The sequence below is a fragment of the Silene latifolia genome, chromosome 4 (genome assembly GCF_048544455.1).
Source record: "Silene latifolia isolate original U9 population chromosome 4, ASM4854445v1, whole genome shotgun sequence".
NCBI lineage: Eukaryota > Viridiplantae > Streptophyta > Magnoliopsida > Caryophyllales > Caryophyllaceae > Silene > Silene latifolia.
In genome coordinates, this window is record NC_133529.1 from 17,042,297 (window position 1) to 17,065,363 (window position 23,067).

General features: G+C 35.9%; 2 protein-coding genes across 3 annotated transcripts; both read left to right on the forward strand.

Annotated features, from left to right (window-relative positions):
* The first annotated feature begins 645 nt into the window (after positions 1–645).
* On the forward strand, positions 646–10,512 carry LOC141653128 (protease Do-like 9). Of its 2 annotated transcripts, XM_074460789.1 has the most exons (10): positions 646–730; positions 1,465–1,847; positions 1,986–2,185; positions 2,437–2,617; positions 2,692–2,883; positions 3,135–3,367; positions 3,485–3,580; positions 3,676–3,726; positions 9,997–10,101; positions 10,256–10,512. In XM_074460789.1, exons 2-10 carry the CDS (start codon positions 1,529–1,531, stop codon positions 10,373–10,375), a joined length of 1,497 nt encoding a protein of 498 aa, XP_074316890.1. In that variant the 5' UTR covers positions 646–730; positions 1,465–1,528; the 3' UTR covers positions 10,376–10,512. The 2 variants fall into 2 exon arrangements, with proteins under 2 accessions (XP_074316890.1, XP_074316889.1); XM_074460788.1 differs by lacking the exon at positions 646–730 and having other exon boundaries at positions 1,321–1,847.
* An 11,006-nt stretch (positions 10,513–21,518) lies between these two features.
* LOC141651146 (F-box/kelch-repeat protein At3g06240-like) lies at positions 21,519–22,466 on the forward strand. The gene has a single exon (XM_074458867.1). It carries the CDS (start codon positions 21,519–21,521, stop codon positions 22,464–22,466), a length of 948 nt encoding a protein of 315 aa, XP_074314968.1.
* Positions 22,467–23,067: the final 601 nt, after the last annotated feature.

Genomic DNA, 23,067 nt, shown 5'->3' on the forward strand with positions numbered 1-23,067 from the left:
CTGTGAGTTATATTTTAATCAAGGCAAACAAATGATTGAAACGGAGAGAATATTATGTATTTAATCAAGATTATAAGTAGTGGGTTTGATCCGTTTAAGATTAAGACGGATAGTTTACATCTTAAATGAGAATTTGTGAATTTCTCATATGTTTCTTCATAACTCTGATATGAATTGATGGATGAAAATGCTGTTGATGATTTAAGTGAATCATCAATTCATTTGAGTATAGTCGGGATTCATCCGTAGTCAATGTAATCTCGGAACGCTACAATGTGAGCTCAGGAGTGTGGGTCCACAATCACATACTCCCTCCGTCCCGGTTATTTGTTGTCCTTTGGTTTTGGCACAAAGACCAAGGAAAGAGGAGGAGGCCAACAATTGACCGAGACACCCAAAATGAAATAGAACAACAAATGACAGGGACGGGACGGAGAGAATATGTTGGAATATATAAACCCACATGTGAGGTTGTCCACATTGTTAGAGAAAGAGAGATTGGACTAGTTTATAACCAAGGGGCTATTCCTCCCGTAGCCAATTGGTTTAAGGATGAAACCTCCCTTGTGTTATCGAGTGGTCCGTCTCTCTTCCGTTTGGGTGTGGCCCGATCCGTTTGCATGTTCTAACAACATAAATGGTTTTCGGGTTTACAGGTTTTTGGACAAAATGATGTGATAGTCTTATATCCTAGGAGAAATTTCGTGAAACCCAAGGCAAATGTAACTATGTAAGGGTCGCTTTAAATTCAAAGGAAAGCCGCGGTTTCTACATGATTTTATCATTAACCAAGTCGTACGTTCACTTGCCTAATGCCTATGCATTCCGGTGCAATGGCCACCTTCACAGACTTTCCAACAAATGCAGTGTTCCGGAAATATGTGTAAAATATTACAGTTAGTGGTGATTAGAATAACATTGTGATTTCCCTTTAGAGATTATGTTCTAGAGAATATAAGTCCATTCAAGATTGTTTATATAGATTTAATTTCGTCTTGGCATCCTGTAAATAGGATCCTCCCCTACATCAATAATGTGAAGCTTTTTAATCCTGATTTTGTTTAGTTTATCCTTTCTTTTAAGTGATTTCCTCATACATGAAGTTCTATTGTTTGTTGGTGTGTGCCGTGTGTCGTATGTAGTATGGTTGATGGCTACTTTTGAGTAGAAAACTGGGGTTTTAATCTAATCAAGGGTGCTACTCTTTCATAAAGTCCACTTTCAATGTCAAAGGACTCCTTTCTAATGAGAATTGCATTAGCCACCTCCCCTTTTCACGACGAACAATATTTACTCACATTTTATATATGGAACCTTTCAATTCATTTGTATTTTGTACGGTTCATCTTAGCCTACACCGACTATTTTGGGACCAAGGCATCGTATAAATACTGAGCTCGGTAACATGAGACAGCCATAAACCAACTCTGTAATAACGGTGTTGTTAACAATGTCAAATGGCAGTGTAACTTCTACCAATGTGGTCCCACAGTCAGAACCACAAGATATCCAGCTCCGAAACCACAATATGTGTCATGGCCATGGTGCTTATGTGGATAGGAATGGGGAGGATGCTCATGATGTCGGTTCACTGTCAGCATCTGTTGTGTCGTTGATGGATGCTGTAGTGAAGGTTTTTTGTGTTCATACAAGGCCAAATTTCTCGCGTCCCTGGCAAATGAAGAGGCAGACCAGCTCTTCAAGTACCGGGTTTATAATTGGAGAGAAGAGGATTCTGACGAATGCTCATTCTGTGAAATATAATACTCATGTCAAGCTCAAGAAGCGGGGTTCTGACACCAAGTATGTAGCTACTGTTCTTGCCATTGGGAATGAATGCGATCTCGGTATGATCTTTGTTCATTTAACAAATCCTGCTGTAGAAAATACAATATTTATCCTGTTTTTATTGCCTAGTAAGCTGATGTGGCCGTATCTCGTTTCTTGAGTTTACCTGATGTTTTCTATGCTTATGAATTTTTCAGCTCTGCTTACTGTCAGTAATGATGAGTTCTGGCGAGGAGTTTCACCAGTGGAGTTCGGGAAGCTCCCAACGCTACAGGACGGAGTGACAGTTGTCGGCTACCCAATCGGAGGGGATACCATCTCTGTGACCAGTGGAGTGGTTTCGCGAATAGAGATTTTGTCTTATGTTCATGGCTCCACTGAGCTACTTGGCCTGCAGGTTAAAGATGCATATACATGTTAACGGGTCCATTACTCCATTGAGCTATTAATCTTTGACCCTAATCCTAAATTTACGGGTCGTTTCAGGTTTGAGTCTCTAGGTCATAGGTTCATGATTTCGGGTTCCTAACCTGAAATAATAGTTCAGTTCAGGTTTGTGGGTCGAGTCAGCTTTTGATAGGTGTATATCATGATTAATCACGGTCGTTTGCTGTAATATTTATTACTTTTTTTTGGTCCTCAATGTAGATTGATGCTGCCATAAACTCTGGCAATTCTGGTGGACCTGCCTTCAACGACAAGGGCAAGTGTGTTGGCGTAGCATTTCAGTCATTGAAAGATGGAAATGTGGAGAATATTGGTTATGTTATACCTACACCTATTGTGTTGCATTTTATCCGTGATTATGAAAGGAATGGAGCATATACTGGTAGGTTAATGACGAATAAACTTGATAAATGTCTGATCGTGCGATGTCTGACATGTATGATTACTGTTATTCAGGTTTCCCAATTCTTGGAATCGAGTGGCAGAAGTTGGAGAATCCTCACACACGCATGGCAATGGGGATGAATTTGGATCAAAAGGGTATACGTATCAAACTTGTCGAACCTACTTCTCACGAGTCCAAGGTTTTACAGCCATCCGATGTTATTCTTAGTTTTGATGGGGTTGATATTGCAAATGATGGAACAGGTACCTAATCTTATCTTAGTATTGTTGTTTGCTAATTAACTGTATTTTTTATGTTGTATTCAATTGCCGTTTCAGGAAATTTTATTTGACGAGAAAATATTTCATTAATTTTAATAATTTGGAAATTCAGTTGACGCGCTAAAGTATTGGTTTTCTTGTGTGGGTGTTATATAACGAGAAATAATTCCGTTACATAAGCATTTTTATACTCTGAATGGAGTCTAGCTAAAATCTATGTATTTGTTGATAAGTTCCTTTCAGGCACGGGGAGCGTATAGGCTATAGTTACCTCATTTCTCAGAAATACATCGGAGATAATGCTGAAATCAAGGTGCTACGCAATTCAGCGATGTACAAATTCAACTTCGAACTTGGCACTCACAGGAGGCTCATTCCAGTGCACTGGGAGGGTAGAGCTCCCTCCTATTACATAGTTGCAGGGTTTGTTTTTACAACTGTCTCAGTCCCGTATCTCCGTTCAGAGGTTCGACTTTGCATTGTTTTATCCTGCAGTATCCCCTGTATTCTCTTAAATTCAGTTTCTACACATAATTGTATCCTGTTTTCTGAATTTCTGCTTTTCGGGTTGAAATTCTGACAGTATCGAGATGAGAATGATGCTCCAGTCAAGATTTTGGACAAACTGTTGCATTCAATGGCGCAATCAAAAGATGAAGAGCTTGTTGTTATATCACAGGTTCCGAATCTCCCATTACATCAAACAACAAAAATGTTCTTTATTGTTATTAGGTTGATTTAATCTTTGCTTGGCTTGTTCTTTATTGTTAATAGGTTCTTGCAGCTGATATTAACATCGGATATGAAGATATCGTCAACACTCAGGTACGATTTATCTTTCTCTGGAAGTAATAATGTATAATACCTTGCTCAAGTGTTTCTGATACGAAAGTTAAGAACTTCCGTTAATTCGCGGAAGCAACACAATACTCGTTACCTAAATTGATCACAAATTCCAGAATACCCAGCAACCCCGAGTACCAACGATAACTAATGAACACAAGGATGATATTTGCCCGATCTAGACCTATAGATCGTTCAATGGTGATTGTTATTCAAGACCTATTGAATAGCAATCGTGTTAATGCCCGAACGCGTCAAGCAAGAACGATTTTGGATCAAACGCGCCAATCCGATTCATCAATTTGCACACAGCAAAAATACTAGGGTTTTCTTATTTCAATCATACGTTCTTTTTCTGAGAAGCTAATTACAATCCCTTATACAGGCTGAGCAAACCCGACTCAAAACAGCCAACTAACACACGCCCTAACACACGCCCTAACTGACCAAATAAAATAATTCCGACTTTCCTAAAGCTAATAGGACTAACTATTGCAAACTGAAATTAGGAAATAACTTAAACTAACTTATTCTGCAAATTTAGGAAATAACATAATAATTATTCTAAATTCTAATAATAATAATATTTAACTCGGACGATATTCATTCCATTTCCGAGCTTGAGCCTTCAATCCATGATTCATGAGCTGAAACGTGAGATGTGTTGTTAATAGGCTCAACATTGTCATTTGAGCTAGCCATTTCTGGATAAGTTTCAAATTAGGTACTCACTCGAAACTAATCGATAATGCTGAGGCAGAAATCGAGTCGTACATGAAATTGGACAGAATGTAGGAGTTTAATAGGATTTGGTTTGTGAAAGTTGTTTAATTTGTTTTTGGGATCTCACCGTTAAACAAGATTCATTGTTCTCAAGCTTTAGAGTAGGAAGTAGCAGTCACTAGTCAGTCAACACAATTTTCAACACTTGTCTTGAACGGCATTCATAAAAATCATAATAATACCATAATCTGCATTTTTTTTTGGTTCAAATGAGTGCACTGTTTCCCGTGGTGAAATAGAACCCCTAACTTCATAATTGGGGTAAGAGAGCTCTTACCACTTAAGAGTTAACTCTTGTTCTCATAATCTACATTTGAGGATCCAAGACTCTCCATTCTCTTTGCCGTACCCACCAAAAAACCATAGCCCTCAATAACACGAGAGAACTAGGGCTGAGCAAAACTACACGATACGGTTTTATTATACGTATCCGATACGCTATACGAATTTAATTATACGAATTTTCGGATATCCGATACGAATTTCCGGATATCTGATACGAATTTCTGGATATCCGATATGGTTCTTTAAAAACCGTATCGGATAAGGATCGGCAAAATATTATACCGGATATACATTATTCGATACGGTTGCCTTTTTTCTAGAATAAAATATTAAAAAATATATATACATAAATCACAAAATATAAAATATCCAATATATGTTGATAATTAAACCTTATTAGTATTAAACTTTATTAGTATTAAACTTTATTTACTCTTATAACTTTTTAACACACTTTAAAACTACTAAAAAAAATCAACAATCACACTAAAAAAAAAAAAATATTAAATTACATAAGTGGGGCTGAAAACCGGATACCAGATATACGGAAAAACCGGATATACGGTTTCCGTATATACGGAAAAACCGTATTGGATAAGGACACTAAAAAAGGAGATTTAAAAAACTGGAAAACCGTATCGGATATCCGGTTTTGCTCACCCCTAGAGAGAACAACGATCAACATGAACTCCACATAATTAAAATTTCGGTTTTAGTAATAAGTCTTCTCTAAGGTGGTATTTTAATTAGATCTGGTAAAACTAACATGACCTAAATAACCCTACCCGCATCCAAATTGACCCGACCTTATTCAATCCGACCAAAATGTTTATCATCACATATTGTCCGTTATCCGTCCTCAAATAACTTGAGATGAGAATAACCCATCTCAAATGACCTGAACCCAAATTCTTGGCAACTCGAATTGACCTGACCCGAACTCAATCCGATTGACTCATTTGTCAGGTCTAATTACACATTTACAGGTTTACACTACCTTTGCGAATACGTATTAATTGTGTAATAACTTGTTAAAAAATCAAATTTATACAGGAGTAACTTTAATATCATTTATTATAACAAAAATTATTAAAACAAACTTAATTTTTAAATTATTTTTTCAATTAAGTACTATAGGTAATTAATGTGACTAATATATTAATATCAAATAGTATATGACTTAATTTGTAAAACATTGCATCTTTTATCTACTAGTTTTAGCCCCGTGCAAAAAAATGCATGGATTGATATTAAGATTATGATATACGAAATATGTTAGTAGTTAATACGGATATGGTGACGTCATAGAGTACCAAAATTTTCCTAATTTACCCTATTCGAAAATTTAAGATTTCTCCTAACTTACCTTATTCCAAAATTTTCCACTTTAACTATCCTTGATACAAACATACAAACATCTTTGTAAAGCAACATCATGTTTTTAAGATTGAAATACAAACATACCATATATGTTCTTCCCATTTCATTAAAATACTATTCACATATAATAGAGAAATGGGAAGAACATATATTTGGAGGGAGTGATATCCCCGTGATATCCAAGTGCTTTGTATTTAAGATTGAAATGATTTTAAAAAAAAAAAAACCTATTTGGTCTGTTATATTTATTTTCAATGGATTAGTCTAATTGATGTTTTTTGGTTTATATATATACACGGTGTTTTTTTAGAAAAATTTTAGTCATATGTTAGGTGTATATTATCAAAAAAGATATTAAAATAAGCCCTAGACAACAATCAAAGAGCAATTCATTGATCCGGATTTATAAATGCCCATATGTTTGAGAGTTTGTGAATATTTTATTTTATGTTTTTAGTTGTAGTTTATAGAGTACAAGGTATTACAGAGTATTTTTGAAAGATCGACAATCAAAGTAAGAATTACGGAGTATCGTAGGTTATACATAAGAAGTAAATGAATTGTTAACATGTATTTTCTTAGTTGAAATCAAAATAAAATCTGAATTGATAGTTAGTGGTGCAAGACCACTTTTAGAAAAGTTTATTTTTTCCTTAAAAGCAAGGAGCCAATAGGAGGGCTTTAAAAAACTTGGCTTTTATATATAGGAGATTTAAGATTTCTCCTAATTTACCTTGTTCCAAAATTTTCCACTTTAACTATCCTTGATACAAACATACGAACATCTTTGTAAAGCAACATCATCTTTTTAAGATTGAAATACAAACATACCCTATATGTTCTTCCCATTTCATTAAAATACTATTCACATATAATAGAGAAATGGGAAGAACATATATTTGGAGGGAGTAGTATCGAGGTGCTTTGTATTTAAGATTGAAATGATTTAAAAAAAAAGACCTATTTGGTCTGTTATATTCATTTTCTGTGATACCTTTATTACACTTTTTCACCAACCACTTTCTTATAGATTTTACCTGGTTCATTCCGGAGCCTTAACTCTATTTCGGTTTTTAAAAATCGTTTTAATCTTTTCTCTCGATTTAAATTTTAAGTTTTTATAAAAGAAAGACGGAATTCGATTTTAAAACCCCTAAGTTTACCTTGACTTTCCATTACATTTTCGTTCTTCCTTTTTGTTTTTCATCTTCCCTTTTTTTTATTCGCATTTTGAGGCGTGCGTTCACCCATGGACGGTTCGAAAGGATGATTCATGTCAGCCGACCCCAAATCATTTTGGGATTAAGGCTCTGATGTTGTTGTTGTTGTTGTATATATAAACCATGTGTTTTTAGAAAAAATTTAGTCATATGTTAGGTGTATATTATCAAAAAAGATATTAAAATAAGTCCTAGACAGCAATCAAAGGGCAATTAATTGATCCGGATTTATAAATGCCCATATGTTTGAGAGTTTGTGAATATTTTATTTTATGTTTTAGTTGTAGTTTATAGAGTACAAAGTATTACAGAGTAGTTTTGAAAGATTGGCAATCAAAGTAAGAATTACGAAGTATCGTAGGTTATACATAAGAAGTAAATGAATTGTTAACATGCATTTTCTTAGTTGAAATCAAAATAAATTATGAATTGATAGTTAGTGGTGCAAGACCACTTTTAGAAAAGTTTATTTTTTCCTTAAAAGCAAGGAGCCAATAGGAGGGCTTTAAAAAACTTAGCTTTTATATATAGGAGATTTAAGATTTCTCCTAATTCACCTTGTTCCAAAATTTTCCACTTTAAATATCCTTGATACAAACATACAAACATCTTTGTAAATCAATATCATGTTTTTAAGATTTAAATACAAACATACCCTATATGTTCTTCCCATTTCATTAAAATACTATTCACATATAAGATAGAAATGGGAAGTAGAAAAAAGGTGTCGTAAATTATTTTTGTGATATCATACGTAACTTCCTAGGATTGAGTTTAGACTGGAAAACGGGTCAATTGAGGTTTGCTAAGAATTCGGGTCAAGTCAGGTTATTTCGGGTTAATGTCATATTTGAGTTGGTTGTTTCCAACTTATTCGGGAATATTGGCATAACGACCAGTTTATGATAATAAACATTCGGGTCGGGTATAGGCAGGGTCAATTAGGATTTTGGGTCAGATTTGGGTTCTTAATTCGGATTTGCGATAAATCAGTTTGATTTCGGTTCACCTTTTCACAACTTCGCCGAACCGAACCGAGTTATAAACAGCCCATTTGAGTGCTGGGCTGGTAAGTATCAACCATCACTATCCTCACGTCCATTACTTCACTGCTTCGTGAAGCACACGATTAATTCGTGCCGTACCCTAAGTTGATATCCAAAACCCTCTTTGCGCTGAAGTACGAATTACTACTCAACTCGATCACGCATGATGATAACGGCGATAGATTGTTTACCTCTGGAATTATTATTCGAAGTTTTGACATATGTTCCTGCAAAAGATTTGTTAAAATTAAGGGTCGTATGTAAACTATGGAACTCGATTATCTGTGATCGCAGTTTCCATCAACATCATCTTCATCAATTACGCAAGAAATACATTCATGGTTGTAAGTACTTCATATCATCTTATGGATCAGGTTGCGGCCGCATTAGTTCAGTGAATATTAGAAGTAGTGAAACTCTTGCGACTATTAAGGAGATTGAACTATGCGAATCCCATTATAATGATGGTAGACGTACTATTAAGGGTTATGTCGATGGTGTCTTGTTGGTCCAGAATATGTCGCTTGACTTTGTCAATCACTTTGTAAGGACGATTTTCTTATGGAACCCAACAATTGGGAAAGTTATTGATATACCGCTTTATGGTTCGTTGAAGAGGATCAGTTTTGATGTGTTCGGGTTTGGGTTTGATTCGGTAAGTAATATTTATAAGGTGGTGGCACTTAATTTGGAAAAGAGTGATTTGAAAACCATGGTATATAACCTTGGTACTCGTTCATGGACTTCACCTAAACCCCAGGGAGGTTCGATCGACAATGGCATGAATGTGTCGAAACTTTCACATTCCTTTAATTTTGAAGGTTGCGTTTACTGGCTCGCTAATAAGGTTGATTCAACGAGGGATGATGTGACACATTACCTATGTTTTAATCTCTCGACGGAGTCCTTGACTTGTTCCAAATTGCCTTACGTAAACTATGACAGGGAAATAAAGTATGTGATCAGGCGTCTATCAGTCTTATATGATTCACTTGCACTCGTAGATTATCCTGTTAGTGACGATAGTCTTTCTAGACATATTCGTGTATGGATTAGGCGAAAGGATAGTGCAACAACTTCTGTATTTTCCTGGGTCGAGCTCTATAATCTCGATGTCTATGCTAAATCTGTTATTTCCTTGACGAATAACGGTAATCTTTATTTACAATCGTTGTCGCTTCCTGGGACAGCATCTGTTTACGACTTGAAAGCCATCAAGGAAAAGGCTTGCTCAATAACTCAGGACCGTATAAAATTTATGGATGGTTATCTAGAAAGTTTGGCTTTGTTAACATAACTCAACAGTAAGTTATTTTGGTGTTTAATTTTTTCTTAGTAATTTAGTCAACTTCTAATTCTAAGAAGTTTTCGAATGAATTAGTAGGTAGTGTCAATCGCCTACGTAATTATTTACGTTACTAGTTGATACTTACTCCATCCGTCCCATTCATTTGTTTACTTTTTATTCTTCATTTGATGTTTCCTTTCCAACTTATACTTGCTTCTGCTGTCTTTAACTCGGCTTCCTTAACTCGCAGGTTGTATCTTTTAACAATAATCCAGTGATGAATCTTAGGAGCTTGGCAAAGATGGTGGAGTCATGCAAGGACGAATTTATCATGTTTGAACTAGAATCTCATCAGGTTTCCGCCTCTTTCTGTTCCCCTCTTTTGAAATCGATCCTGCATCAAAATTACATCTCGTATGAGATGGTCTCGACTCTCGAACCCAACTCAATTCCCCGTGCTTTCTTAGTGGGTCTTACATAATTTACTGTGATTGGGGATTCAACCACAGATAGTAACTCTCTGGACAAAGGCTGCCAAAGCCGCGACTGTGGAGATTCTCGCCACGCACTGCATATCTTCTGCAATGTCAGACGATCTTAAGAACGCAACAAATCAGACAGTTCAGTGAACCTGCTGCTACCCGTGTCTACATCTCACCAGAGTTGGTAACTAGATTTTTTTTCCCTTCAAGTTGGTGTGTAATTTCTCAATACAATTGACAGTACAGAACTACAGATTCAAGTATTCTATATGGTCAGTAATGTTGGTGTTTTTTGTTTCTATATATCCACATTCAATTCATCCGCCCTTTAACTTTATATCCTCTCCGATTATCTGAGAACTTTCATACTTTTCGCGCTTTGCTATACAAGAAAGACGAAGGCGTATAACCTACTAGAGATTAGGGGGTAAGGATTGTAGACCTGGAAAAGGGGTTAATGAGGTCGGGTTTAGGCCGGGTCAATTCGGGTTGGGGTTTGTAAGAGTTTGGGCATGATCGCTTTATTTTGGGTTCGAGTCATGTTCGGGTCATCGGGTGGGTTGTTTTCAAGTTATTTGGGGATAATAGTCAGTTTCTGATAATAAACATGCATTTGGGTCTGCTTGAATAAGTTCGGGTCATGTTCGGGTCATCGGGTGGGTTGTTTTCAAGTTATTTGGGGATAATAGTCAGTTTCTGATAATAAACATGCATTTGGGTCTGCTTGAATAAGTTCGGGTCATGTTCGGGTCATGTTCGGGTCATCGGGTGGGTTGTTTTCAAGTTATTTGGGGATAATAGTCAGTTTCTGATAATAAACATGCATTTGGGTCTGCTTGAATAAGTTCGGGTCAATTCGGGTTTCAGGTCAGAATCGGGTGGAGGTTGAGTTTGGGTCGGGTAAGTTTTGCCAAGTCCAGAAGGAGGGTAAGGGAATGATTGATTTACCTAAACAGACACTAACAAAGGAAATGAACCTTTCCCTTCCCTACACGGTTACACGTACCATCATGCCAAACACCCTCTAAGTTCACTCATATTCTACGGAGTATTATTATTTTATTTTTTTTGACAGCGGTAAAAAGAGGTATCCTAACTAGTCATTGCCTTACATGCAAGGCCATGAGCAAAATTATTAAACAACCTAGAGAAATAACTAAAAGATGGGCTAGGTACATTATTAGGATAAGAAAATATACTATAGATGGGGTTGACAACCAAAAAAGGTTTCTTAACGGGACGATCAGAGCTGGCCAATTGCGCGAATATTCCTTTTCTCTTCTTTATCAACTGAGCTTCGGAGGAGTACCTGCAACAAGAGACACTTACGCTACGAGGACGTAGAAATTTATGGGAGAGAGGTCTACTTTTTGAGAAAGTAGATAAATTGTGTCATGGAGATTCATCCCCCTGGCTTTGATTCTTCTTGGAAATGGCGATTCTCCGTTTCTCGCGCATATGATGAATAGAAGGGTACCTGCAAAACAGGGGAGTAAAAGGGGCGCCTGATGGCTTCTCAAACGAGGCAATCTTACACTTCTTAGTGCGAGCTGAAAAAACGAAAGGCTGATGGTCATTAGAATCATCCGGAGCTTGGGAGCAAATTGAAGAAGCTGTTTTATTCACCAAAGAGGTAGGGACGCTTGGATCATTAACAACACCCCTAGTGTTACCTTGGGGGAAATGAGTACCAGAGGGAGAAAAATTGTCACAAATTAAAGATGCGCAAGATGTCACGGCCCCAGCCACAGTGGAGGACGCGCTCAAACATACGCTAGGAATATCAGGTTCCACATTGATAACATCAGAAGGGGTAATGTCTTCATTCATATCCCCATCATCTTAAATTTCCCCTTCTTAGGACCTCTCCTTTTTTTTCTTATTCCTCCTCTTCTTCTTGTGACATCGTTCTCTTATAAAGTCACTCTCCCTAGTAGTCTTAACCTTAAGGATACGAATTGTTAAAGTTGACAAATCACGTTTACGGTAAAAGCTCACCGTTTTACCGTCCAACAACTTTTCATAAGATTTTGCGGGGATCCTTAAAGCGGAACTACCACCTCCCTTTTTGGAGAATTCAAGAACTGACTTATTAGCACAAATACTTTGAACCTCCGTCCCTTCCATATTCACACTCTCGGTATCCTTTATACTCAAATCACTTTGTTCTTCCATCACCTCCGTAACCACGCTTTCACTCTCTTTTATACCCACATCAGATGCCGAAACATGAACAAACTTCTTGTTGTTCCCATCCACGCAATCTTCAGTAGCAACCTCTATCACTCTTTTACCATTTTCCTTGATGAGGAGGTGACCTTTTACCACCTCTAATTCCCTTAAAACATCTTTATTACTAGGTTCAACCATTAAGGCCTGAACCAGATCCAATTCAGCTTTCGAAAACCTTTTCAACTTCATATAAGATACCGCTCTAAGAAAAAGTGACTTAACATTACGAAGGAATGTGTTCAAAATCATGGAGCATAAACCCGAACCTTAAAATGACAAAAATCAATCTAGAGGGGAGAACGGAGATGCGGTTGTAGGTGTTGACAACCGGCATGCTGGTGGGCGGCTTAGCGAAAGTCCCTAAACCCAGTCGCGATTGATAAAAGGATACGAACACAAACGATCAACTAATGCGAAAAACTCACCGGATGACAGTGAGGGAAAGGAATAGAAAAGGTTGAAGAAGTCTCGTCGACGACCCAACGAGGCGACCGGAGTAGCCGCCGGCGAGGAGATGGACGATAATTGGATTTTTTTTTTTTAATTTTGGGGTTTTTTCAATTTTCTCTCTCCTGAGATCTGCTTTACGGAGTATTATTATGTTATGTTAATATGTTAAGAAACCTATTAAGTTAAATTAATTTTGTTCATAAACTTACAAAGTTTCCAGCAATCTAAGGAGCAAACACATAGAGTCAATGGGGGTTAGAGGGATTATTACAGACTGAGTCATTAATTAAAATACTCAAAACAAACGAGGGTGGGTGCAACCACCAATACAAGTTTGATCCATTGCCACGTTGCTTTCGAGTCCATCTTGCCATTCAGTCCGCAAGAGCATTGCATTCCCTTTTCTCGAACACGAGGTCCCACTCGGGTAAGTCCTGCAATAGTGCCCTATAAGGCTATAATCAAGAATCAAGTTACATCTCATGTCACAAGGCAAGTGAACAATGTTAATATCAGTAGCCGCTCTTTTACAATCCGTCACAATAGTACCACCCTGCAAACTGAACATCTTAGCAAGAATAAATCCCTCTTTGATAGCTACTAACTCAGCATTATACGAAGAGTTACAACTAGCTTTCATGGCCGAAACAACCAACCATTTGCCCAAATGGTTACGACAGACACAAGTAAATCCCGCAGACCCTTTATCCAAAGCAAAGGAAGCATTACAATTAATTTTTAGTTTGTCAACAATAGGAGGATGCGAACGCAATTGAAAACCAAAATTGATGTCCATATTATTCAGGTTAGAAACAGGTTGTTTAGAGAACCAATCTGAAGCCCAAAACCGAACCCTAACCAACCATAAATGGAGAGGGGGAACGGAATCCCCCAAAGTCCACTTATTCCTACGAGTCCACAAATTCCAAGTCATAAAGGAAAACAAATTAGGCCGTGGCAAGGCCCCCTCCAAACCATCCGGAATGGTTTGGAGGTGATTCACAAGTAGGGATGGCAATGGGTGGGATATGGATGGGGTGGAGCCATATCCATATCCATATCCATTTAATTTATGGTCATCCATATCCCACCCTCATCCATTTAATATTTTTTCATCCATCCATATCCATGTCCACCGGGTGAAGCGGGTGGAGCGGGTACCCGTTGGATATTTTCACAGCGTATAAAATTTAAAGATAATATATCGTAAAAAATTGTGGCGATAAAACTAAAAGGCATACATAATTCAAATAACAATATGCGTTAGCAAATAGCAACCTAGTATATATCCAACAACAAGTGTCTTTGCAAAGCAAGTGACCATACAAATACTCCACGCCAACTACAAAGAAACCACCAACGCATTATATTATTGATTAAACTAACAAAAGTAAGTTACTTTAATTAGTGAAAATAACAATATCCACATAAATACAAGTTTTATTTTTCCTAAATAACAATATGATATTAAAATTAAGTAAAATTTCTGATAAAAAAATATACTTTTGAAGGGAAATCATTAATGACCTAAATAATTATTAACTTAATAAAAAATTAATTATAAATATTAATTTCGGATATCCACAGGGTGGTTAAGCGGGTGAGAGATGATAATCCATATCCCACCTTAATTTCACCCATATCCATATCCTATCCTAAATTCGAAAAAACTTCGTCATCCATATCCCACCCATTTAATTTCGGGTGGATGGATATCCACAGGGTAAGGATGGGACTGCCATCCCTATTCACAAGTACCATGAAGGTCAAGATAAAAAAAAATTATCCCTAGTGGGAAACTCAGCCCACATCTCTTTAGAGGAAGGGCAATCAAGGAGAATGTGGAGCGCGTCTTTTATAGTACCCGGACAAAGTTTACAAAAACATATGGAAAAACGAGATTTTTGAAAGAGCGTGAATTTTCCAAATACAAGTTAAATCTTTGGAGGGGGCCAGGCAAGGAGAACTTTGAGTAGCTACTGACACCTGTCTCGTCACATTATTATCTCTAAAAATCATTAAAAAAAACCTATTTTTGATATTAGGCAAGTATATAAAACCTAACATATTCCAATACCATGACATCAATCAATACTATATATTAATTCCAGAAACCAAAGGACTTCAATGTAATTAAAGAAATTTATACAAATTAAATATATTATATAGTTTTAAATCGATAGCACAGTGTGATGGACCCGATAAAGGGACCTTAATGTAAATATTATATAATTTTGGTTAAAAGTATAATATAAAGATGCCTTGATGAAGAATATTTATGGAAACTACATTAAATTAAAATAATTAAATTTAGAAAACACAATAATATATTGATGTTCCTTAAAATTAACATGTCCCACTTATGGAATTAATTAGTATCATCATAGAATTGTAAATTAAATTAAATGTAGTAAAAGTAATAGTAGCAGCAATGAGATTAATAAAATTAACGGTATTAGTATTAATGTGGTAGTGACGGTTATAATAATGACAGTAAGAGTAGTGAATGTAATAAAGAATGTAGTGAAAGTAACAGTGGTAACAATGAGAAAAAGTATAAACATTAAATAACCAATCGACTCAAGAAAATATTTTATTTATTTAAATATAGGCCGGATAAAATTAACGGGAATAATGATTTAACGGAAAAAAAAATAGAGGAATTAGTAAAAGAAATAATAGTAACCACGAGAGTAGTGAACGTAATGATATTAAAAAAGAATATCGTGAAAGTAATAATATTAATAGTGGGTAATAAACGTGTCTCATAATTTGAAAATAAATTTTACATTTCATCATAATTACAAGATATCAATACTATATATTAATTCCAGAAACCAAAGGACTTCAATGTAATTAAAGAAATTTATACAAATTAAATATATTATATAGTTTTAAATCGATAGCACAGTGTGATGGACCCGATAAAGGGACCTTAATGTAAATATTATATAATTTTGGTTAAAAGTATAATATAAAGATGCCTTGATGAAGAATATTTATGGAAACTAGATTAAATTAAAATAATTAAATTTAGAAAACACAATAATATATTGATGTTCCTTAAAATTAACATGTCCCACTTATGGAATTAATTAGTATCATCATAGAATTGTAAATTAAATTAAATGTAGTAAAAGTAATAGTAGCAGCAATGAGATTAATAAAATTAACGGTATTAGTATTAATGTGGTAGTGACGGTTATAATAATGACAGTAAGAGTAGTGAATGTAATAAAGAATGTAGTGAAAGTAACAGTGGTAACAATGAGAAAAAGTATAAACATTAAATAACCAATCGACTCAAGAAAATATTTTATTTATTTAAATATAGGCCGGATAAAATTAACGGGAATAATGATTTAACGGAAAAAAAATAGAGGAATTAGTAAAAGAAATAATAGTAACCACGAGAGTAGTGAACGTAATGATATTAAAAAAGAATGTCGTGAAAGTAATAATATTAATAGTGGGTAATAAACGTGTCTCATAATTTGAAAATAAATTTTACATTTCATCATAATTACAAGATATGACATAGAAAAATACTTCCTCCGTTCTAAAATAATTGACGTTTTCAATATACGAGGTGAGCCTTTGAATTCAATTTATACAAAAATATATTGGTCGGAAAATTATAAAAATTACACCATAAAATTCCTTACGAATGGAGCTTTAATGTGAGTATACATTTCAACATATTTAGTCATATATTTTGAGAGATATTGAAGAGAGAAGTGAGTGTCTCGAAAAGTGAGAATGACAATTAAAAAAAAACAGAGGGAGTATATTACTAATAGTAAACGTGTGAGTTAGACAACTCCAATATAGTTTATTTAATTGAAAATAAAATTTAACGATAAATAGAGGTAGCCCGGGCGAAGCCGGGCACCAAACCTAGTTATAATATTATCGGGTAACAGATGGGTTTGATATCGGGCGTCAGATCGGTTTTCTGGAGTGCAGTCGGGTTTTGGCAGGTCTAATGTCTATATAGACCTTCAACAAAAGCTCACGCATAAGTCATAACGCATATAGAGCACGCAATTCAATAAAAGTATATAAAACCCTTTCATATATAGAGCATAATCGTATCCGATTTCCAAAGCCCTCTTTGCGCTGAAGTATGACTTATTGCTCAACTCGATCGGGAATGAAGATGAAAAAGGCTATAAATTATTTACCTCCGGAATTATTATTCGATGTTTTGTCATGTGTTCCTGCGAAAGATTTGTTAAAATTAAGGGTTGTATGCAAATTATGGAACTCGATTATCTGTGATCGCAGTTTCCATCAACACCATCTTCATCAATTACGCAAGAAAAACATTCATGGTTATAAGTACTACATATCGTCTTCTAGCCGAGGTTACTTTATTAGTTCAATGAATATTAGAAGTAGTAAAACTCTTGCTTTTATCGAGGAGATTAAACTATGCGACTCCCATTCTCTACGACATAATCACGCTATAAGTTTCATAAAGGGTTCGGTTGATGGAGTCTTGTTGATCCACATTATTTCGCAAGACACTGACAATAATTATGTAAACGAGATTTTCTTGTGGAACCCGACAATTAGGAAAGTTGTTGATATCCCGCTTTATGGATCATCAAAGAATACCACTTGGATTGATATTCAGTTTGGGTTTGGGTTTGATTCAGTGAGTAATATTTATAAGGTAGTTGAACTTAATTTCGAGAAGAATGATTTGAAAACCATGGTATATAACCTTAGTTCTCGTTTATGGAATTCTCCTAAAGTTCAGATAGGTTTGATTGACAACGTCAAGTATTTATCGCATCTACGTTCCTTGAATTTTGAAGGTTATGTTTACTGGCTCTCTAAGCCTGAAATAACGTCGAATAAGGACACACACTACCTATGTTTTAATCTGTCGAATGAGGCCTTGACTTGTTCCAAATTGCCTGACATTAAACGTGATGACGGGCAATCAAAATATTCATTAAGGCGTCTATCAGTCTTATATGAGTCACTTGCACTTGTAGATTATTCCGATGATGATCCCTTTGGACATGTAGGTGTATGGATCAGGCGAAAGGATAGTACAACAACTAGTTCCGAATTTTCTTGGGTTGAGCTTTATAATCTTTTATTCATAGGTACTTGGCGAATAATGGTAATCTTTATTTACAATCGTGGTCCATTCCTGTTGAGAGAGCTTCTGTTTACGATTTGAAAGCCGACAAGGAAAAGGCTTGCTCAAAAACTAGTGGGGATATAGACTTCATGGATGGTTATCTAGGAAGTTTGGTATTGTTAACATAACTCAACACCAAGTTATTATAAGAAGTAGTAGGTAACGTCAACCGCCAAGGTACTATTTATGTTACAGATTGATACTCCCTCTGTCCCGGTCATTTGTTGTCCTTTTTCATATTGGAGTATCTCAGTGAGTTGTTGTCCTTTCTATTTTAAGAATGAATTTGGTGAATAATTTGATCATTCACGCTCAATTTATTCCATTCGTCATTTAGTAATTGGTCCATTCCTCTTTCCCTGGTCTTTGTGCCAAAACCAAAGGACAACAATTGACTGGGACGGGGGAGTACTTATTATTCCCTCTGTGCTCCGTGACTCTGTCATCCCATTCATTTATTTACAATACTTTAACATTCTTTATGAGAGGTATTTTAATCAACATATACTCCCTCGAATTATAGCTGTTCATTTGAAGTTTCCTTTCCAGCTTATACTTGCTTCTGATCTGTTATATATATTTAGCTCCGGCTTCCTCTTGCTGTCTATAACATATCAAATCAATGAATCTTCATTCTATGGTTATCTTACTCTGATGTCTTCATTGACAGTCTGCTAGGTATTTGCACGTCTTCGAGGAGCTATGATTTTCAGTCAACAAACTTTAAGATTGTCTTCACTAGTCCCCTTCAGCTGTAAGATTTGAGCAAACTAACGGTCTTTGATAAGCAATTTGATCCTTGTCAAGTCCTTGGAAGCTTGACAAAGCTGGCGGAGTCGTGCAAGGACCGTGTATGCTTATTTGGTTTACATTAGGAAAACTAGAGTTTATGTTAATATTGTATTTTCCTTAAACTAGAATTAGAAAACTAGGAAACCGTCGTCGTTGTATTTTAGTATAAATACTCGCGTTGGATCGGTTTTCCCGTGTCTGGTCGGGTTTTGCAAGGTTTCTCTATTTCTTACCTTCAACAAAACCTCACGCATATCATATATAAACTATAAAGCATAAGATTCAATAAAACCTAACGCATATAAAGCATACGATCCATTCCTATCCTATCTTTGCGCTGAAGTATGACTTACTACTCAACTCGATCGCGCACCAAGATGAAAAAAGCGATAAAATTTTTATTACCTCCGGAATTATTATTCGAAGTTTTGTCATGTGTTCCTGCGAAAGATTTGTCAAAATTAAGGGTCGTATGCAAATTATGGAACTCAATTATCTGCGATCCCAGTTTCCATCAACACCATCTTGATCAATTACGAAAGAATAACATTAATGGTTGTAAGTACTACTTATCATCTAATAGCCGAGGTTACTTTAGTTCAGTGATTATTAGTAGTGCTAAAACTCTTGCTTCTATTCAGGAGATTAACCTACCCAATTCCCATTATGATCGCGCTTTGAATTCTATAATGTCTTTCGCCAGAATAAGGAATTCTATAATGGCTTGTGTCGATGGAGTCTTATTGGTCAACACTACTATTTCGCATCTAGGCAAATATTACGCAAACATGATCTTGTTATGGAACCCGACAATTGGGAAAATTGTTGATATACCGCTTTCTGAACCGTTGATGAACAAGATCACTAATAGTAGTTGGGATATTATGTTTGGGTTTGGGTTTGATTCGGTGAGTAATATTTATAAGGTGGTGGCACTTTATTTGGAGATGAATGATTTGAAAACCGCGGTATATAACCTTAGTTCTCGTTCATGGACTTCATTTAAAGTCGAGAGAGGTTTGATTATTGGCGACGCCAAGTATTTCTTGCATTATTCACGTTCCTTGAATTTTGAGGGTTGTGTTTACTGGCTCGTTACGGTTAAAATAAAAGGGAATAATAACGAGACACATTACCTATCATTTAATCTGTCGACTGAGGCCTTTACTTCCTCCAAATTGCCTGACGCTAAATGTTACGAGGACAAGCAGTATGTGTCGAGGTATCTATCAGTCTTATATGAGTCACTTGCACTTGTAGATTTTTATCATTATAGCGGTGATGATCTTCGCGGACATATTCGTGTATGGATCAGACGAAAGGATAGTACAACAAGTTCCGAATTTTCTTGGGTTGAGCTATATAATCTCAATTGCGACAATAAATATTTTATAAACTTGGCAAATAATGGCAGTCTTTATTTAAGGTCGTCGTCCGTTCCCAGGTCACCAGTATCTGTTTACGACTTGAAAACCGGCAAGGAAGAGGCTTGCTCAAACACTAGTGAGGGTATATATCCCATAGATGGTTATCTAGGAAGTTTGGCATTGTTAACATAACTCAACACCAAGTTATTAATTATCTTTACATGTATTAGACCGGTTTATTTTTTTAAAAAAACTTATCAAAGATTGAGTTATAAAATCTAGGATTGTTTCCACATTAGAATTATATCTAAATTTCAGGGCAATAAAGTGGAATTAGCCCAAAACTCAGAGCAACAAAGTTGAAATTTCCCTAAAATCTACTCTATAATGATACAAAAAATTCTTGTGCCCTCCTATTTTCACCCCATTTGCTTCATTGCGTTCTTCAGGACGCCACTTTGACCGTATTTTTCGATATCTATATGTTATTTTTTTTTCCTTGAAATTTTTTTCCGTGAAAGATGTTTTGATATTAATTGTAAATGTTTTAGTTTTATAAATACATAATTCTTATTCTCTAGGGCTTATACGAAAAATAAGAGAATCTCTTATTCTCTTAGGGTTTGTCTGGAATCCATGGAATAATCGGGAGTAAATTTTAATTGGGTGATAATTACCGGAGAAGTTAATTACTTGGGTAATGAGTTTATTGATGATAGGTTTGGCATAAGGGTAAATGATTACTGATGTTTTACTCTCTTAATCATCACACGGGGGGAGGGTGGGTAATGTATTACCCTTTCATGAAAAATGCACGGCACCTCACCTCACCTCCTCACCTATTACTCTCATGCCAAACATGAGAACATGAATGACGTTGCGTTTGACAAGAGGTTTGGAATTAGAGGGTAAAATAGCCACAAAGAGAATACATCCCGTGGCCTATGAATTCTATCCCGTGGGTTTAGCCTTTAGGGTTCATCTTATATTTTCTTAGGATATATCATAGACCTTTAACAAAACCTAATTCTTATAGACACGATTTATTCCTCCTCTAAGTTGATTTCCAAAACCCTCTTTACGCTCAAGTATGCACTCTTACGCGACTCGATCGAGGATGAAGATGAAAAAGACGATGAATTGTTTACCTCCGGAACTATTATATGAAGTTTTGACATGTTTAACAGCGAAAGATTTGTTAAAATTAAGGGTGGTATGCAAATTATGGAACTCGATTATTTGCGATCGCAATTTCCATCAACACCATATTCATCAATTACGCAAGAAAAACATGAATGGTTGTGAGTACTACTTATCATCTTCTGGTTCGGGTTACTTTAGTTCAGTGAATATTAGAAATAATGAAACTCTTGCCACTATTAAGAAGATTAAACTCTGCGAATCCCATGATTATTATCCCTTTATAAATTCTATAAAGGGTTGTGTCGATGGAGTCTTGTTGGCCCACACTATTTTGCGTGAATGCTCCAAAAATAATCGTGAAAACGTGATTTTCTTATGGAACCCGACACTTAGGAAAGTTGTTGTTATTCCGCTTTATGGACCCTTGAAGAAGACTGAGGATGTTACTTTCGGGTTTGGGTTTGACTCGGTGAGTAATATTTATAAGGTGGTGGCACTTAGTTTGGAAAAGAATGTTTTGAAAACCATGGTATATAACCTTGGTTCTTGTTCATGGATTTCGCCTAAAGTCAAGGGTTGTTCGATTGACAATGTCCAGTACTTGTCGAGAGTTTCACGTTCCTTGAATTATGAAGGTTGTGTGTACTGGCTCATTCAAACAACGGGGAATCACGAGACACATTACCTATGTTTTAATCTGTCGACTGAGGCCTTGACTAGCTCCAAATTGCCTGATGTTAAAGGTGACAAAATGCAAGTAATGTTTACATCCAGGCGTCTAGCCGTCTTATATGAGTCACTTGCACTTGTCGATTATTCCGTTGGTAGACTTGAGCATATTCGTGTATGGATCAAGCGGAGGGATGGTACAATAAGCTCCATATTTACTTGGGTTGAGCTCTATAATATCGATTGCAATGGTAGATTTCTGTATTTGACGAATAATGGTAATGTTTATTTGGAATCGGAGGCTGTTAACGAATTGACAGTATCTGTTTATGACATGAAATCCGGCGAGGAAAAGGATTGCTCAATAACAAACGATCATATAAAGTTCATGGATGGTTATCTTGAAAGTTTGGCATTTTTAAGATAACTAACTCAACCGTAAGTTGATACCGACCTGTGGTGTACGTCATTATTATCGTTATACTTCCTCTAGTTGGTATTCTGATTGTGGTTTGTATGTCAATACAAACCATGGGACAGGTTGATGCTTTATTCTCAAGCTGGTACCTCTATATGACGGTATAAACATCATGGTTTCCATTCCGCAAGTCATTGCTATAACCATTTTTAAAAATGGTTATTTAATAGGAATACTATGATTTATGGTGGTCCTTCTTAAAATACTATGAACTATGGATTAACTACGAATATCACCAACTATTGTACCACTTCTCTTAAAACAGAATCCTCCTTTATTTGTACCTGATGCAGCAGGTAACCATGCCGTGGGGTCCATTTTTTTTGTTTATTTATAACTTCATCCCCTTCCCTTTACATCTCCATTACATCGGTTCTACTTTTGGCCCTTTCTAATTTTTTTCATCTTCCTCCTCAATACTGCAGCTTCCCCTCTCTCCTTTCTCCTTAATTTTTCCTCCATTTTCATATTCATTTATTAATTCCAGCCTTAATAATTAATCAATAATCTCAAGTAAGATATCATTTAAATCAATAATAAGCTACTATCC

Excerpts from the sequence above, each read along its gene's own strand:
- LOC141653128 (XM_074460788.1), top strand. The coding sequence starts at position 1,451 with ATGTCAAATGGCAGTGTAACTTCTACCAATGTGGTCCCACAGTCAGAA. Across the intron at positions 2,186-2,436 it reads CTGAGCTACTTGGCCTGCAG|ATTGATGCTGCCATAAACTC; the intron begins GTTAAAGATGCA and ends TCCTCAATGTAG. Across the intron at positions 3,727-9,996 it reads AAGATATCGTCAACACTCAG|GTTGTATCTTTTAACAATAA; the intron begins GTACGATTTATC and ends CTTAACTCGCAG.
- LOC141651146 (XM_074458867.1), top strand. The coding sequence starts at position 21,519 with ATGAATGGTTGTGAGTACTACTTATCATCTTCTGGTTCGGGTTACTTT.